This window comes from Prenolepis imparis, unplaced genomic scaffold (genome assembly GCF_030444845.1).
Source record: "Prenolepis imparis isolate NDT839.2.m4 unplaced genomic scaffold, iyPreImpa1.0 SCAF_10, whole genome shotgun sequence".
Lineage (NCBI taxonomy): Eukaryota > Metazoa > Arthropoda > Insecta > Hymenoptera > Formicidae > Prenolepis > Prenolepis imparis.
The window spans coordinates 8,079,937-8,092,639 of record NW_028141168.1 but is presented as its reverse complement, the minus strand read 5'-3'; the positions used below and the strand labels follow the sequence as shown (position 1 = coordinate 8,092,639).

The 12,703-nt window shown below is 34.7% G+C and overlaps 2 protein-coding genes across 2 annotated transcripts; both read left to right on the top strand.

Moving 5' to 3' along the window:
- Positions 1-262: 262 nt before the first annotated feature.
- Yippee (yippee zinc finger protein) lies at positions 263-2,113 on the top strand. Its single transcript, XM_083048437.1, has 2 exons — positions 263-613; positions 919-2,113. Exons 1-2 carry the CDS (start codon positions 453-455, stop codon positions 1,106-1,108), a joined length of 351 nt encoding a protein of 116 aa, XP_082904563.1. The 5' UTR covers positions 263-452; the 3' UTR covers positions 1,109-2,113.
- A 1,789-nt stretch (positions 2,114-3,902) lies between these two features.
- Positions 3,903-12,471, top strand: Smg (sterile alpha motif domain containing protein 4 smaug). Its single transcript, XM_083047779.1, has 9 exons — positions 3,903-4,618; positions 4,837-5,143; positions 5,273-5,591; positions 5,672-5,910; positions 5,990-6,100; positions 6,376-6,750; positions 6,851-7,010; positions 7,101-7,365; positions 7,789-12,471. Exons 1-9 carry the CDS (start codon positions 4,613-4,615, stop codon positions 7,957-7,959), a joined length of 1,953 nt encoding a protein of 650 aa, XP_082903905.1. The 5' UTR covers positions 3,903-4,612; the 3' UTR covers positions 7,960-12,471.
- The last annotated feature ends 232 nt before the right edge of the window (positions 12,472-12,703 follow it).

Sequence of the window (12,703 nt, the reverse complement as noted above, 5' to 3'; positions counted from 1 at the left end):
AGCAAACTATCATGAGAAAGAAAGATTTTGTAATTTATACATTTTTCTCATATATATAGGAAAGAAAATTAAAAACCTCGATGTCCTCATGTAATTGTAAAAAAATTAATTTCTTAAATTGTAAAATGTAAAATCAGAGAATTTATGGATGTTTTCAATTGAAATTTAAATATTGAAGCGCATCCTATCTAAATTATTCATGCTTCATGGCCATTGGTCAAAAGTAAAGTTTCGATTCTACATATATTTCAGTGATCTATGATCTATGGCGTATCATGAAAACATTTCCCCACTTACTTCAAATGTATTGTATACCCGGAACAATAAGGTATGATAGATAGCATTGAAAGTTGTCCGAGTTTTGTCTTTTACAACGCGAGATTGGCATCGATTCTTCATTAAACACTGCCAATTGCCGATTGATTTCGACGTCGTCCAAGTTGCCTTTCAAGATGGGAGTAATATTTCTCGAGCACATCGGTGGCACTCGTCTGTTTTCCTGCGCTTCCTGTGACACGAATCTCACCAACAGGTCACAGCTCGTAAGCACACGTTTCACAGGCGCTACAGGACGCGCTTTCCTCTTCAACAAAGTCGTCAATCTGAATTATAGGTGCGTCCTTTCATTTTCCTTTCAGGTTGTGTAAAATTAATTTTTCGAGATAAAACTTTAATAGTAAAACGATAGCTCTTTTAAAGTAACATGCATTGTGTATTCATGCTCAACTTTCTGGCACTGATATATTTCAATACATATATATATTTTTATAAATTGCATGTTTTCTTACTCAATCATAAGATGTTCAAAGAGAGAAACAAAACTAGATAGAAAGATGTGTGATTACAGTTAAAAAAAAATGTGAACATTTCATGTTTATAGAATATCTGTATCTCTTTAATTTATAATGTAATGCACAGCGAAGTGCAGGATAGAGTGATGCTGACGGGTCGCCACATGGTTCGAGATGTCAGCTGCAAAAATTGTGACGCTAAGCTCGGATGGGTATATGAATTTGCAACAGACGAGCAGCAACGATACAAAGAGGGCCGTGTTATACTGGAACGAGCTCTTGTCACAGAGAGCGATGGATTGAATGAGAATGTTTAATATTTAACACCAAGTAGTATTTAATAAAAGAGTAATATAGTTTTTATATATAAGTTATTGCCAGTTTCAAATTATTTAGTTTTCATATTATCATTTGAAAGAGACTCTTGGTTAGTATCTAACTTGTTCATGCATAAATGAATATTGGTGACGCTAGTTGATTGTGATAAGATATCACTCAATATTTTTGTGTGTAAATATGTGATTTCTATTTTATAAGAAATGTTTCAGAGTCTATACTCTTATTTATGTTATTTTTCAATTGAATCTACATCTGTATTTTATTCAAAATTGCTGAATTTGCATATAAGAATAAACATCATTGATGGTTTCTTATAGATACAACATTAATAAATTAATTTTAGTGACTCTCGCAGTAGGTTTATCAAGAAAATTGAGAAAGCGTGTGAATATACATATATAACATGTGTGAGTATATTTAATAACTATGTATTGATTTAATCGAATTGATTAATTGAAATAACTATGATGAGTGCAATATAGATTTAAATGGAACAGCATATATTATGTAATTTTATTTATATTGTTCTAATAAATTCAAGAAGCAATAATGAGATAAAAGTTTGAAGTTGCGTCTTAATCATGACGTTAATTGAATAATTAACTAAATGCTGTGTCGCCTAATATTGAATTTTGATTACTCATATTTATAGCTGCAAATATGAATAGTATTTAAAGCTTTAATTTACTCATATTCACAATCTATTTTCCTTATTCGTAAATGCCAAAATAAATTTTTACAAATCTTGAATATTGTGATACAATGTACAAATTAAGGAAGCACAAAACTTTCCAAGACTTGTGAAAGTCACAATTTTTGATAACTTTGAACACTTCCCAAATAAACAAAGGTCGCGTTCAATGTAAAGGAAACGAGAATTGTTTACATTTGACGATAAATTTATGATACTGATAGAAACCGATAACAAATATGTATTATAGAATTATAGTTTATACTGTACAAAAATGAATAATAATATATGCATAGAATAAAAATAAAAAAATGTACTTTAATACTTTAAAAGAAAATTCTTTAAAAGAACTTAATTAACAAGAAGACAGACGGCGTATGATAAAAGAAAATATACGAAATATGTTAATAATAAATCATCTCTTTTACGCGGTCACGTTTCAATTAATGAATAATAATCAGCTAATTATTAGTTATCATGTTTTCAACACGATTATATACTCCTGTCAATTTTCTTATCGCGCATATGACTTTATCAAGATTTGTTGAGAAACAGCTCTATTTTAATCTAATACCCTTATCGAATTATGTTGCACAAGAAATATAAAGCTTTATCTTATAACTGTCTGACTTTTAAATAAGAAAATTGAATCGTATATCAGAGGATATAATTGGACAAGTTTGTTCTTTAAAAAAAAAACGATACATGAAAAATTATTTTATTTTTTCTCTTTTCTCATATCAATTTTATTAATTAAGAGATTATTTTTTTCAGATATTTCATTATATTCTTGTCTATATTATACATATATATATATTTCATAATGTATTTTTGAAAATTTGAAGATAAAAAAATCTGCCCATTTCTCTTTAAAGACAAATTCAGTGTGTTCTAAACGCGAATTTACTACATGAAAAAGGGATAGTAAACAAGCTCGAAGCTCGCGGCGGTCGACGCACTCACGAGAGACAAACGAACCGCGCCCGCGGACGCGCTCCGATTGGCTGTCGCGCTCGGCATCGCGACCAATCATAGAGTCCGAGGATGCCGCGAGTCGCTCGAGCGAACCCGAAGCCCGAAGGCCCGTTGCCGAAGAGGACGGCGAAGAGCGCAGAGCAGTGTGAGCACGTAGTCCCACTACGCCGCATGGTGGACGGATGTTTCTCCCGAACGGACAGCGAGTAATAAAATGTTGTAAACTGTGCACCCTCGTCGTTGTCGTCGTCGCCACGCCGGAGAGGAAGGAGCGGAGAGTAGCAGCGAAAAAGCGTCTCTCGTAAGTCGTCCACTTTGCGCGCCCGGGTAATTACGAGAGAGAGCGCACTCGATCGCGCTTATACCGAAGGCGAGAAGCAGCCAAAGGGAAGAAAGGAGGGAGAGGAGAGAAAGAGAGAAGGACGAAAAGAGGCGACATCGGCGTTTATGTTGTTTGTTTGGCGCTTCGCTCCCCGTCTTTGACGTCGTAGCGAAGTTCGCACAAGTGGCGGACGCCCTCGCCCCCTCTCTCTCTCTCTCTCACTCTCTCTCTCTCTCTCTCTCTCTCTCTCTCTCTCTCTCTCTCTCTCTCACTCTCTCACTCTCTCTCTCTCTCTCTCTCTCTCTCTCTCTCTCTCTTTCTCTCCGCCAAGATTCGATGCAGACACTCTCCGGATCGTCCTCCCCCTTGGACGATCGTCCGCGATTCCCGAATGCGAATTTTGCTCCTTTTTTTTCCTTTATTTTTGTCTCGTTTTCCTTGTTTTCGTCCCCTCGTTCTTCTTCGCCCCCGCCAGCATGTATACGTATTTCCGTCTCTCTCGCTACCGGTTTCTCGCTCTCTCCCCTCCCCCCCGTCGAGGATATATATATATATATACACACAGTGACGCGCGACGTTGACAAGGGCGAAGCGATAATCTCCGATCCGGGAACTCTCGGTGGATTTGCGACGAGGTCGGGGCGGAATCTCGAGATTTCGTGAGTCTCTCGACGCTTGAAAAAAACAATAAGAGACGGGAAAAAATGTATCTTATCGGCCGCATCCTCCCCCTCCCCTGCGAAGCGCCCCCTCGGCCCCTGACTGTTTCCGCCCCCCCCCCCGTCGCTCCTCGTCCCGCGCGCAGCAGCGATGCCATTGCACCGCCGAACGAATCGCAGGAGGAAAGGCTATAAATACACACGCATCGCGCGCGGGGTAAACAAACTTGACCTCAGCGAAATTCTTATCGGCGGTACATGTATATATACGTACGGGAGGAGAGGCGGTTTTGAGGTTAGGTCGCGTCGTTCGGGGGTGTATTTATAATATTATCTCCGAATTTGCGGAAATGGCGAGTTTTCGGGATGAGAGATCCTTCGAACCGGAAATCCCCCATGCCAGATGCACGAGGATAAAATGAACACGTCGTCGTAAAAATGCTTGTCACTGCGAATAAGTGCATTTTATTTATTTTCGACTTTGAGCGCGTGATATTTTTTGGAGGGGGGGGGGGGAATGGCATCATTTTGGCGGATTAGTAAAATAGAGAAGTCACGTGAGCACTGTGTTTGTTTTAATACTTCACTGCATGTGCGCATCATATTCGATTGGGTCTTCGACAGGTTTTCGTTCTAAACGTGATTTGTTTTGCGAGACGCATGCATGACTGCAAGCTGCATCCATTTTAACGAGATCGTCGTGAAACTTGATTACTATTCTTTTAAAACAATTTATATTTTTAGATCTTTTTCTATTTATTTATTTTTTTTTAAATCCTATATAGGGCAATAAAGTTTTTATGTAAACGTATATGCAATTTAAAAGAAAACAAATATGAAGGTAATTCATTTTACAATATAATTTTTTTTATATTTAAAAAGTGAAATTTTTATTAAAATAAAATATTGCTTTTTAAAAAATTTTTAAAAAAATTTATTTAAACTTTTTTGTATATACTCTATAACAAAGGAATATCGATACAACTACAAATAAATGATAAATTTAATTGTCTGAAAATAGAATGAGAAAAGTTTTTGTGTTTCTTGTTTTCTTAACAGAGAAGTGGCATTTATCAGCTATTTGAAGACTGTGAGCAGACATTAAAAGGTGATTTAGGCTGTGCTGGAAGAACAATTTTTACGCAATCCAAAATGAAGTGGACAACTGGTGCTCCTTTTAATGAACAAGTTGGCGAGCTTACTCGTGTATTCTCTCAATGGAATGAATGCGAACAGACTGTCGTTCTTTATGCACTGTTGCGTCGTATACCTGCAGTTCAGGCAAGGTTTCTCGCACAAGCAGTAGAACACTCTCTACACTCTGTATCTGAATTGGATACAAAGGAAATAAATGCCAATAATCCAAGTAATTATTAATGCTTACATTCTGTATTTAGGAATAATAACATATGTGATTTAATAGTATATATACAATATATATCATGTACATACATACATATAATAAATATTCTAGAATATTTTTATTTTATTTCAGCTTATATCAGCTCATTAAAGTCAGAGTCAACGGAAATTGCAATTAATCAACTTTTGACGCATTTACCTTTGTTAAGGCCTGGGAATATAGAGTGCAAACAAAGCTACTTATCGGCAATACCAGATTTAGTGAGTTATTGTGTGAAAACGGGACAGTTTACAGAACAAACACAGCAGCTTTTGAGCTACACTCTGATACATCCAGCTATAACTAATCATGATAGACGTTCTTTAACTCAATGGCTCAGAGATTTGGAAGATCGTATTAGTAGTACACCACCTATTACTGGTCTTGAAGATTATCCAAATACTCCAATCAGGTGAGTCAAACAGAAATAGTGTGATACCGAAAATACTGATATCTTATCTCTAATGTATTTTTAAACTTTGTACCATTAAGATGGGAGAATCTGTGGCAAAGAAATTCTAAGCAGCAGAGCTCTGATCAGAGTAATCTATTCAATACGCAAACGGCCCCCGCGTTTCTACAGTTTCATCAACCCCGCCAACGTCGTTCGAATAGCTTGACGCCACCGATGCCGCCGCCACATCCATTCGAAATCTTCGAGCGTACTAATAACGCGAACAATTCATCTAGGCATAAGCCGCGTAGCTTTAGCGTCTCCGGAGATCACACCAGTAATTTTCAATTATATACTTTATGTATATATGAATTTACGTTATATCGACACTTTCTTAAATGATGATTTTTACATAGGCAATATTATCGGTTTGGGCCCACTGAGCCCACAGAGTTCCTGTGCGAGTAGCGGTAGCGAGGGTCGTTTGGATGACGCTTCCAATCGTTCGCTCGCAAGCGGTATGAGAGGTATGAATTTAAATGCGATTTTTATATTTTTAAATAATAACGAAGAAGATCGAAAGAAAATCCATTCATTTCATGTGACCGTGCATAATTTTGTTTTATATATAAATTACTTTTTACCTGTTTAAATTATGGAATTTTTTAAATTACATCCTTGAAATCATCTCTGACGAATCACTTTCATAGACAAAAGTATTTATTTTTATAAATTTAATTTATAATTTATAATTAATTAATAAGTTATAATTTATAAATTTATACATTTTTTTCACTTTCAGATGTACAATCATGGCTTAAAACATTACGCCTCCACAAGTACAGTTATTTGTTTGTTACCATGAGTTACGAGGAGATGTTGCAATTGACGGAGGATCAATTAGCAGAGCAAGGAGTTACAAAGGGGGCTAGGCACAAGCTGGCTCTTTCTATCGCTAAATTGCAGCAACGGTATAACATCCTCTTGAATCTGGAAAAGGGTCTGGTGCAACCTAGTGTTCGCGATGGCATGCAAACCACTTCGTTCTCACAGGGTCCATCTTTACTCATTAATACGATGGACGAGCTCAAAACAATCTTGGCCACCCCTATGAAGCCGAGTCAAGAGAACGATCCGCAAGATATCCCTGCACAGTTCACAAAAGTGCTTGGAAAATGTATGTACACAAAATTATTGCGTTATAATTTTATCACTAAAATTTCATCAGAGAGGTGGTTGAAAAAAATTATATTATTTTTCTTTATTTCTTTATTTAGTGTGTAGTAGATTAGCTCTGGATAGCGTAGAAGACGGTATTTTGTGCGCGTGCATCAACATCTTGGAAAAAGTATTGCAACACGACTGTTTCACTCCGAATCAAAAAGAGAAAGTGCAACAATGGCGCAGTAGACTCGGCAATCCGCGACCAACTCCAAAGTAAGACGAGACATACATTTTCAAGATTTAGAAAATACAAATGGTTCAACGTATTGTATAAACGTGTTGAAATAACTTTCGAAATTTTAGATGGCAACACACTTACGGTTACAATAACAGAAGGTATGGCATTTCGCAACAGCACAACCGGAAGCCGAGTTTAAATTTGAATCATATTCACACCAGCCATCCGCACAACAACCATTTTATAATGACTCCGCATAGAAACAGTATATCTTCGCCGTATTTGCAAAATAATCAGAATCAGAATATGAATATCTTGAATACCAACAACTTGCGTACGGTACATATGATAGAAAAGAGACCGAGCCTGCAAGAAACCAGCAGTCTGCAGGTAAAATAAAATCTAGAGTTTTTCTCAAAATCCTATTTCAATCAAATTACTTTATCAGAGTGTATACTTCTGACAATATGTTGGCAATATTTAAGTTTTTATAAAAATTTTGTGATTTTTTTTTATTAACAATCTATTTTTAGTATCAAGATCTTATATAAATTATAAATTTCATAGAGAATTGTTCAATTTTTTAATACATGATATTTAAGTAAATTAGTACTTCTCATTTATTTAATAAATAATTAAATATATAATAATTTAATAAATAATTAATTTAAATAAATTCCTTGAGATGTTTATAATAAATTATTTTTTGTTTTATATTTTTATTTTTATCAGGGAATTCTCTGGGAATTTTTTTACAAAATTTGAGTAGACACCCTGTTTATTTCCTTTATTAATATGTTGACTATTTTGCAGCAATTACAAAAAACGTTGCAACGTGCATACAGCGCGCCGCGAGATCGCTTCATGGGACAGTTCATAACCAACGGGGCGAATGAAACGACAGAGCCGGAAATCGATTTTCGTCTGGAATCTCTCTGCATAAGGATGACCGAGCAAGCACTCGACGGATCCAGCGAGGCCTAAACTTCTATATTTGCGTTCTTCTAGGATTTAATGTAAGTCACATTTGACGTAAGTCACTCTTTCGGATTTTTGATTCCGAAAATTTATTTGAGAGATTCTGTTTGCCAAAACACACGAGCGAGCAAGCGAGACAGCGCGCATATTCGTGAGTCATTGTTTTAAAACGATATTTTAATGATGGGGATGACACATTTTTTGTTGTGCGAACACCTGCGTGTATACACTTACGCTTTAATAGCCCTACCAAATGGAAAAAAAAAAAAATGTCCGACACGTGCGACATTATTGTGAGAGAGAAATAAAGATAGGTCATTCTTCGAGAATCGAATGACACTTTTACACATTACACATTACACATTACACATACATGCCCGTGTAAATCGTATTTTTTATCATATTCGATGCAATTGTACTATTTAATTGACAGAATTTGGCAAGCCAAATGCTATTAGAAAGATAGAGTCTTTCCTCGACTATTTGCTGCATCCATATATATAAATATATAAGAAGAAATATATATATATACGTATGATAATACATAAAATAATATTGCAAAACATTACGTGCTAATGTAATGTCAGTTTTTCATTTTCTTCTTTCCTTTTTGTGTATTATATATGATTTAAAACATTAGAAAGAGACAAGAGAGTAAAAAAATAATGTTACATCACCACGCGATATTCTGCAATGTTATTTTTCATGTTATCCATTTTGAGAGGTGGAATTCGTCTGATTTTAAGCGCCAGAACACGTAGTAATGCAATGTAATTCATTTTTAATAATTGGACTCTTTTTACTTTTTTAAATATTATATTACTATTATTATTATTATTACGTTAATATTATATTTTTACTATTATCATTATTAACAATATCAATATCAATATTACTACAGTATAATCTCGCTATCACAATAAAAGTTTTTGCTATTATCATCACACATAATTATCACTATAGTAAAAATATAATATCATTATCATGTAGTAAAAATATAATATTAATGTAATAATAATATTAATAGTAATGTAAAATTTAAAAAAGTGAAATTAGCTTATTTATTAAAAATGAACTACATTACATTATTACATGTTCTGGCGCTTAAAATCAAATGAATTCCATTTCTCAAATGAAAAATAATATTGCAGAACATTGTACGGTAATGTAATGTCAATTTTTTACTCTCCCTTTCTTTCTCTCTCGTGTTTTGAACGCTTTTAAAATACGAGAGAGACAGAGGAGAGTGGAAAAATGACATTACATCACCATGTAATGTTTTGCAATATTATTTTTCATGTTATCCATTTTGAAAAATGGAATTCATCTGATTTTAAGCACCAGAGAATTTTGTAGTAGCGTGATATAATTCATTTTAATAATTAGACTGATTTTAATTATTTTTAATACTATATTACTATTACTATTATTATAGTAATATTATATTTTTATTATTATTATTATTATTAACATCACTATCATTATACTAGCGCTACTATTGCTCCTATTATTATTAGCACACTATTACTGCTCTATTCCTATCACATACTATCATCACTATTATCAATCTTATATACCACTACCGTTTTATCTATCGCTCTTACTATTTACTATACTCCGTCTAGAAAATGAGCATACTTAAAGAACTTGACACTTTGTCGCATAAGTTAATCCGCGCATACTTTTAAAACTTAATCTCAATCATCTATACCGGAAAGCACGTATGGCGGCGTGTATGCTTTGTAGTTTGCGCACAGATCTCGTGATTTTTTTCGTTTCGGTTAACGGATTTCCCCGTTTTCCTTTTTTCCCTTGTTTTTATAAAATAATAAGCTATTATATAAAAAATCCGAATAAATATACAATAACGGATATTAAGGGCCTTACGTGGAAGGGAACGAGCGAGCGTATATAAGAGACGTAGAAATTTGATATTATAAAAGTAGCAGTGAAATTTATGGGGGAGGGGGAAGGGGCAGACTGACGCTATACACCGTGGCGCGACATCGAAATCTGTGGCTTTAAATTATAAGCATACATCGTATTTAATCTATTTAGCATGTTGTAGTAGCGTCGCGAGTAATATAGCATAATAATATTTTTTCGTGCAACCAGAAAAAAAATTTAAATTTATTAAATTGTGTAATGCTAGTGAGAGTAATAACCGATCATATTATGTGAAGTAAGAAAAAAAAAAATAATGAAAGACTGAATAATTCACGCGCCACGATCCGTCGGTTTAGAGAATCCTGGATGCTTCATTATCCTTCCGTTCGTTCACGGATCTCGTGAGCGCGTGAATAGAATAATTGGAAGACTGCGAAGATGGAAAAACTTGTCAAAATATTAAGAATTAGCGAACGAGCGAAAGAGAAAAAAAAAGAGCGAAAGAAATAAAAAAAAACGAGCGAAAGAATATCGAAGTTTGAGGAGATGAAATTAGTTAATTAGTATATATTATATAGCGATTATTATAACAATTATATTCTGCTAGAAGATAATACATGTAAGAGACCGCGCGATGATTTCTCGAATCCAAGAGTATCCTGCTAAGAATTGTAATTTATAGTAATAACCGTACACACAAGACGAATACCTATACTTAATCATTATTTCGTTTTTACACACGTGATTATATTTTTAAATCGATCAGCGGCAATAGCAGCACCAAAACTATATCCGATCAGTTATATTTATATACATATATACATATGTCTATATGATATGTATCGCGAAACTCTACGAATTCCAAGAGAGAAATGATCAAAAGCTAGTCAAATAATAAGTTTTTAATTTCTACCAGTTATAGTTAATTAATTGTACATTAAATCTACGTACATGCATATTGCCAGGGTTCATATAGAGACACGAAAATATACACATACACATATATACATGTACATTCAACACGGTTACACGCAATAAATAAAGCGATCCGAGCGAAAAAATGTATGCGAAAAAGCTCAAAGACTGCTCTTAAGTGAATCAGGAATTTCATTCAACGTAGAATTACTACTTATATTTCATCTATAGTTGAAGCGCAGCATCTAATCTCCAACTGATATAAAGGCAGGACCTGAATTATAATTAAAGAGGATGCAAAGAGATTTTATCCGCGAAACGTATGCATATAGAGATAAAGGAAAAATGAAGAAAAAAAAGAAAAACGATCCTGCCGAGGGTCGAAGCCGCCGCTACGTTAATTTTTTGCCAATCGATCATTATACTATCATCATTGTTGTTTGTCGTAAAGCTTATGTGGCATAACTGTGTACTTAGTACTTACACATGAAATCGTTGTCAAGATCGCTGGACACCCGTCTTGCTCAAAATTAACTATCGGCGGCGATTGTTTCGTAGTTTTCGAAGGCGCGATGCACGTGAACGAGCGATAACGAACGGATAAGTAAATTTTTATTTGAAACGTGATTTTAATTACAAATTGGAAAATCACAAGGAGCTTTGAAAATGAACGTTCTGAGCAAAAATAACACGAAGAAAGTGTTTCTCTCGATAAAACAAGTGCTAGTATCGACAAATGTAAAATGCAAACTATATTTTGTGCAGGCGTAAAAATAAGTTACTGAAGTAGATATGATTCTGTAAAAAAAAATTGTAAAAATTATGCAAAATTTTTCTCTATTTGTACAATCAGTGCTTATTGATAAAATTATTTCGCGTCGCACATTACAACACGATCTGTATATATATAATTCTGTTAATGTGTAAATATTGAAAAGCACATTCTTTTGCGATTTTCCAGTTCGCAATTACATAGGCACGTGTGTGCACATTTTATTCGTTTGACTCGTTACATTCATATCGAGTTTTTCTGGCCATCCTTTTTAAAGTGGATGGCGGTAAAATGTTTCACGTACGTCGTGTTCTGTTATCTGCTCGTCGACCTCGGTTCAGGATAGACAAAAATAGATGATGTATATGGGACGAGAGTTCGCGGGATGTCCTTTGGCCGGATACTTGCATATATATTTGAGAATTTGCGCAATCAATTAGTAGTGGTAGTTTTCCGAGAGTGATTTTCCTCGATTGAGATTTCGAGTTGACGATGACGATGCGAGTTTCCGGCTGAAGATGTCTGTACGACGGCCCAGATAGCAAAATGGTAAATTAGAAGATCCGGTGCGCTAAAGAATATAAGACCGGAGCGTGTTGTAGCTGACTGATTTGCTTTAAGAAAAAGCGCAACGCGCCAGACGCTTTTTCTTTTCTTGTAACGCGCGGGAGGGGAACTTTCCCCCTCGCCGGGAAACACTAGTGTTCACACGTTTTGCCGCAGCTTCGCCGGATAATACTAGATAAGCTGTAATAAGACCCTTTGAATTTTTCGTCTGAGATGATTGCTAACCCCCTGGGATACCTTAGTCATATAAGTAAGCTGGGCAACTTGTAAAAAATGCAATTTTTGTACTGTTATAAAAAAAAAAAGTTAAATAGACGAGGGTACACTGACGTTGTAGCGTGAAAAAACATTTTTCAATAAAAGATTTTTCATACGCATGTGCATTGTTTACTGCAATTAATACTGATGCGTATACTTGTATACTTTCATTCTATCATGTTATAGAGAAATCATGTCGATATTTTAATATGTTAATATATTTTAAGAATAATCAATTTTTTATTTGACAGCATTTTTTTTCTCTTCAATATTTTCTTCTACATCAGGATCTGTTTAAAACACAGGTCTTTCATTCTACCATGTTGTAGAGAAATTATGTCAATGGTTTTA

Coding starts and splice junctions, on each gene's coding strand:
- Yippee (XM_083048437.1), top strand. CDS start 453: ATGGGAGTAATATTTCTCGAGCACATCGGTGGCACTCGTCTGTTTTCC. Junction 614..918: donor GTCGTCAATCTGAATTATAG/GTGCGTCCTTTC, acceptor TGTAATGCACAG/CGAAGTGCAGGATAGAGTGA.
- Smg (XM_083047779.1), top strand. Junction 5,911..5,989: donor CGTCTCCGGAGATCACACCA/GTAATTTTCAAT, acceptor ATTTTTACATAG/GCAATATTATCGGTTTGGGC. Junction 6,751..6,850: donor CACAAAAGTGCTTGGAAAAT/GTATGTACACAA, acceptor TTCTTTATTTAG/TGTGTAGTAGATTAGCTCTG.